The 5,786-nt window shown below is 38.6% G+C and overlaps 1 protein-coding gene across 1 annotated transcript in view; it reads left to right on the top strand.

The window, feature by feature from the left end:
• LOC135199342 (selenoprotein F-like) overlaps positions 1–5,170 on the top strand; it is a 5,605-nt gene extending 435 nt beyond the window's left edge. Inside the window, exons 2-4 of the mRNA XM_064227288.1 lie at positions 2,253–2,377; positions 2,768–2,883; positions 5,116–5,170. Coding sequence (XP_064083358.1) covers positions 2,253–2,377; positions 2,768–2,855 — 213 coding nt within the window. The 3' untranslated portion in view covers positions 2,856–2,883; positions 5,116–5,170. The remainder of the gene's footprint in view (positions 1–2,252; positions 2,378–2,767; positions 2,884–5,115) is intronic.
• Positions 5,171–5,786: the final 616 nt, after the last annotated feature.

Raw genomic sequence — 5,786 nt, 5'->3', positions numbered from 1 at the left:
GCATAAGGCTTCGAGAATTTACTAATTAATTTAATTTTATATTTTTTATTTTTTTTAATTTTCAGGTCAGGTCAGGCAGGAGAAGGCTTAAATCTAGGCCTATGACCCTGGTCAGGCCTTATTCACTCGATATTTAATTGGTGAAACAAGAGTACAATTACAACTTTAAGCATATCATTCAAAAGATGGAAGTTTCGTCGGTAAATTTTTACAGTATACCTAGTTCCAACTCCATTTTTCTAGCGTACCTAATTATGTATTTTCGTGTGTGTTTTAATGTGTTCTGAATGGTTACGATAGTAATACTTAGGGGAAATGAGTTCTTCTCTTTCAGTTACTAGGTAGCTTATACCCCCCTTCTAGTACATCCAACAAGGTTGGGGACCCATTGGGAATGCGGGGTTTTGGGTGGGGTAAATCACCATGGATACAAAACAGCATTTGAATTAATGAATAGGACCACCTACAGATCAAAACCAAACCTAAACCTAATCTAGGGAAACCACCTAACCTCTAATCTACGACGCAGTGCCCCCTCGTACCCCCCCTAGATAGTGTTTAAATGACCTAACCAGATCAAACCAACCTAACCTAACCTAGGACGTGTTTCATTTTCATAAAAATCATGAATTAACTGAAAATAATCAAAATTACAGGACGAACACAGAGACATAGCTTAACTCTATGAGAGACTTCAACCAAATGACAAGCGAATATGGCTGACAGCTGTCAGATTTTCACCAGGTCACGTGACTCCTAGACATAACATGTAACTACCCACAATGCAATTTTAAGAGGGAAAAAATTCGCATCAGAACCACAATGCAGTTCCAAACAAAAACAAATTCGCATCAGAGCACAAACTGTGTCTGTGATAAAGTAAACAAAACACTTAGAAATGTTTCGAGGATAAAGATTCTATAACCATTCATATCTTGCATATGGTGAATTTCCCCAAAAAGTGTTCAGAGACAAAGTTTAATAATTTTTTATGCAAAATGCATCTATAATACTATAATTATTATAGAAAGAGTTGGAACTATAGTAAAACAATACCGTTTTGTCAACATAATGTGATATATGAAAGCCTCGTACAAACTAAAATAAGCATGTGACGCTCTTCGTAAAATATGTTTTCAAGGCAGTTTTGAAATCCAATGTGGTGGCAATCGTGTGGCTGGCTGGTCTAACCACGGACAATCCACCATCTTTCCCAGCACTCATTTGAACAATGTTAGTGTATATATGTAAGGTTTATTAATCTTACTGAAGATTGCAGTCGTAATCAGCACAATAAAACAAAACAACATTTTGTTGCCTATATTAGTGAAAGTATGAAACTTATTATTCCCGGGTTTGATGCAACTTAAAAACACCATACAACAAACAAACAAATGAAGGGCTAAATGACTTAAAGTTACTTTGCATCAGTTTACTCAAGTTTACCTTGATCAGCAACCTGATTGGCATTATCATTGGTTGTTTGTAGGGTCATTAGGATTGTATTTTGGATGAATTGTTTTTGGGTACGTATTCTTTTCCTCAAAGGAAAGTGTCTATTTTTTTATTAAAAAGAATGCAAAAAGGTTTTACCTACTTCTATGTGTTGATGCCATTAATGACATTATGGCAGGCTAGGTTGTTGTTTAATAGTCTTATCTTAATAATTTGTTGACCATAACTGAGTTGAACTTAATCAAGTGCTCTTATAAGTAGTCAAATGAGGAAAAGTGGCTTTGTATATCTGGATTTTTTTTACCCATTAGTATTTGTCGACCATGTTTCCATCTATGGGAGTACAGGCAGTCCCCGGGTTACGACGGGGGTTCCTCTCGAGACGTGTTGTAACCCGAAAATCGTCGTAAGCCGGAACATCATCAAAAATCCTGAGAAAACCTTACTTTTAATGCTTTGGATGCATTCAAAACTATGTAAACTGCATTCTTATTGCATTTTTCATAAAAAAAACATTCAAATATTGATTATTTTGCATTTTTGGTGTCATTTCTTGTGCCAGATGAGCGTTGTAGGCGTCAGAACCCTGGAAATAATTTCTGATGAATATAATTGAAAAGCACCTTAACCTCAGAATGTCGTAAGCCGAACTCGTCGTAACCCGGGGACTGCCTGTACTGGGATCAAAATCTGTCTCAGGCTGTTGAAGAACCTTGCATACAGTGAGGAAGGAACCTTGCTTGTTCCTTCAGGAGATCATTTAAATTTCTGTAACACGTCATTGTTTTCTATTTCAGATAGCCATAGTAGAAGCAACTCAAAGTTTATCAGCAGAGGAATGTTTTGCTGTGGGGTTGAACAGAGCAACTCTCATGTGCTCATCATGTGATACTTTAAAGGAATTTAATCTTGAAGCACTGGAGTGAGTAGCAGTTACCTTTGTTAAAACCTACCCAACTTCTTTCCTTTGGGCCAGCACCCTAAGAGTTGAGAACATTCACTGAATTGTCTGATTAGACTGAATTTTTGTAACAGATGTCATGGCAAAATGTTCACTTGTTCAACATCCTTTAAAAAATAATGCACTGTGATAAGAGCAATATTAACATAGAGTATTGTACTTTTTACATTGTATGGCCCAGCAATTTGCATTTCTGATTTCCGTAAATTTGTCTCTTCATAAATCTGTTTGCTTCAAATTTGAATCTTTGTGGTCTTTTTAAGGCTGCCCTTTCTTTTGTTTCTACCTGAAAACAATAGTATGGTAGGACACTTGAAATTGTACCATCTGGAAGAGTTTTGTTTGTTACAGGGCCAACTGTAGGCAGTGCTGCAATGTTGATGATGTTAATGCCACCCCAACAAAGTACCCACGGGCTCAGTTAGAAGTGTGTGGGTGACGACTGGGGGCATTCCCACAGGTTCAGGGTAAGCATGCTATGTATCTGTTCTCTTGATTGTTGAATAGAACAGTTTCTCGTGTAAAAGCCTGTTCCTACGTGATATACAAACCCCCGGTCTTTAACTTAAGGAATTACTTATAGCAAAGTGGGGAGATGGCTGTTAAAGTTTAGAACAAGGTGGTTAGGGTGTTAAGCACCGTCCAGTAGGTGGTAGTCCTTCCTTCCTGCCGGATGTAAGCATTCCAATTTGCTTTCGGCTATGGGGCTGTGCAGACGTGTTTGCTGACACTCGGCCTTGATTGTTGTTTCACTTTATCCTGATGGGATCTTTGTTTTTTTATGTTGAGATTGCTATTTCTGTATTTGATATTACATCATGCAAACCCAAAAACCATCTAAACCCTTGTGGAAGGCTGTTACCTGGTGTGTGTATCCTGGGGTTTTACCGCCAAGGATTTTACCACTTCTGCTCGCCCGTAGATGTAGACCCTCATGTCCTCTGCACTAATTGAAGGGGGCATAACTGTAACCCTAACTCGACTTGTGCCGAGTGTCTTTCTTGGTCTCCCGTGCAATGGGTGAACGATTACTTGGCGGGAGGCAGTACAGGAAGTAAGCTTCCAAAGCTTCGTCGGAGTGTTATACACCACCGACTGCGCCTTTGGTTGCTAACCTTCTTCCTCGTTTCTCCCTCGATGCTAAACTTCCACTCTTGGCTGTCTCTCCTTTGGGAGCAATCTCTCCTTCTTTGCCTTTGCTCACTCGTCAGGTGAAGATCGTTGGGCGGGCGATCAAGATGATCTTTTCTCCTGGGGGGTCTCCGCTTGCCCCGAGGGGGAAAATTTTCACTTGGGGCGAGAGGAATTTCCTTCCGCTTGCCTGATTGTCTCCCCTTCTTCAGGTCAGATGTCTGAGCACTGTAAGGCAGCCCATCAGTGCAAGGTATTCTGAGCATTTGATCATAAACCTTAGTCTGCCTCATTTGGTACCTGATGCCTTTCCCTCTTACCAAGTTAGCAAATTTCAGTGACTAGTAATGATATGCACCGAAGGATACTCCTACCTAGGAAAAATATAGTGTGCTTTTTAAACAATTTTTATGTTTATTGGCAGTAAAAGATTTTTAGTGGCCGTTAGATGTATAGTACAGGGTTTTTGTATGTCCTGGTTTTGGTACCCAGAATATCACTACTCTGAGGAATGTCACTTACCTCTCAGTCTTTTCTCTTATCCAATCATGACCCTGGCTTCTTGGTCAAGCTTCTAACTGAGAAATTTTTGCTTATTCTCCCTCTGACTCAAGCAGTTGTAAGGACTTCATAAGCCTTCTAAACATTACTTGTGATGGCCCTTCCAGGGTCACTTGTTGCTTTATTTGGGGCTCTTATCAGACTTTGCTTCTTGAAGGTGTTCCTGAAATACCTGACTTTTTCTTCAGCAGTTTGTGTGGGCTTCATACCTCTTTTGACTGAAGTTATATCACAAATGTTTGTATTTGTGGGTGATTTCAGTTGGTCTCTGTGGTCAAGTAAGGTTCTCAAGTAGTGCTTCCAGCATTTTGTTCTAGGCCTTTCACTCTTGGCTTTCCTTTGTCTTGAGTTGCCATAATTAGACTTTCAAGCCCTCTCTCCGTTTCATGATTATGCTAGTTAAACGATTCTTAGGAAGCCTTCACCCAGCTCAAGAGCAGTTCCCTTAGGGTTCGTTCTCCCTCTTATTCTGTTGTTTAACCTTAACAGTTGTGTTTCTTGGAGTACCCACCTGCTCACCTCAGATGCATGGCACAAGTACTCTCCAGGAATGTCTTCTGTTGTATCCATTAGTTACAGAAGGTTCTTGGGTTTGTGATGTCATGGTTGTTTCACTAATGGTATGAGACTTGTATGTTTTCTTTTTATTTCAGAGGTACTTACGGTCTATTGTCCCTCCTACATTACAATTCAGACAAAAATGATTACGTACTGTTATTGGTTTTTGCACAACTCTTTTCAAACAAATTAGAGATGTTGCAGGCTGTCGTTGGAGTCAGTGTTATCAGCAAGCTGTTCTTTGTATGTTAATGACTTTTGAAACTGATGAATGTTTACATAATGTGTTTTAATAACAAAGTTGCCAACTTTTGATAAATGTTTAAAGTATGTATAACTTAGTACAGCAGCATTGTGTTTTTATTTTTAATTTATGTACATATAAATCTTTGTTTCATTGTTTGTAATAATTGAAATAAGTTTTGTCTAATGGCTGGCTATCATTTCAGCGTTCGTAAAGAGCGACCGACCTCTGGCCTGTTTCCCAAAACCTTACTGTTTAAAGTAAGTATAGATAAGGAACTATGTATTACCATTTTATAACTGAGGAACCACATTTCATATTGTACTCGGAAATTATTGTAATTTTATATTTTTTATAATCAATTGTTTTAAGCCCTATTGCATTAGTTTTTTTTTTTTACTTTTGTTGATAAGTGTGGCACTGTGAAGTGTCATGGCCCTTGTTAATTAGTCATAAGCCATCCAAAATTTATATATACATCTTATTTTGTCAATACTGTAATGTTATCAGATGTAGATTTTTTCTTTTCACGTGTTAATGGCATACGTAAAGGCTTTTTTTTTGTTTTTTATATGTTCCAAGTGAATGGGTTACCGTAAGTAAGAGTCGTCAAGCAATTACTTAACCTCCTGTTGCAGGTATGTTAGAGGGGCAGATCCAGTCATCAAACTGATGGATGAGGACGGCGACGTCATGGAGACGTTGGCAATTGACAAGTGGAATACAGACTCTGTCGAAGAGTTTCTCAACACTTATCTTATTCTTCCAGGGGATGAGGAGGAAGATGAAAAGGAAGAGGATTATTTGGAAACAAACAAGGTTTAATGTTAGCTTGGAGCATTTCTCTTTGTATTGAAGGTCGGGTAGTTTTTAAAG

The sequence above is a fragment of the Macrobrachium nipponense genome, chromosome 25, assembly GCF_015104395.2.
Source record: "Macrobrachium nipponense isolate FS-2020 chromosome 25, ASM1510439v2, whole genome shotgun sequence".
NCBI lineage: Eukaryota > Metazoa > Arthropoda > Malacostraca > Decapoda > Palaemonidae > Macrobrachium > Macrobrachium nipponense.
The sequence above is the reverse complement of the archived record's forward strand: the minus strand, read 5'-3'. Positions and strand labels throughout refer to the sequence as shown.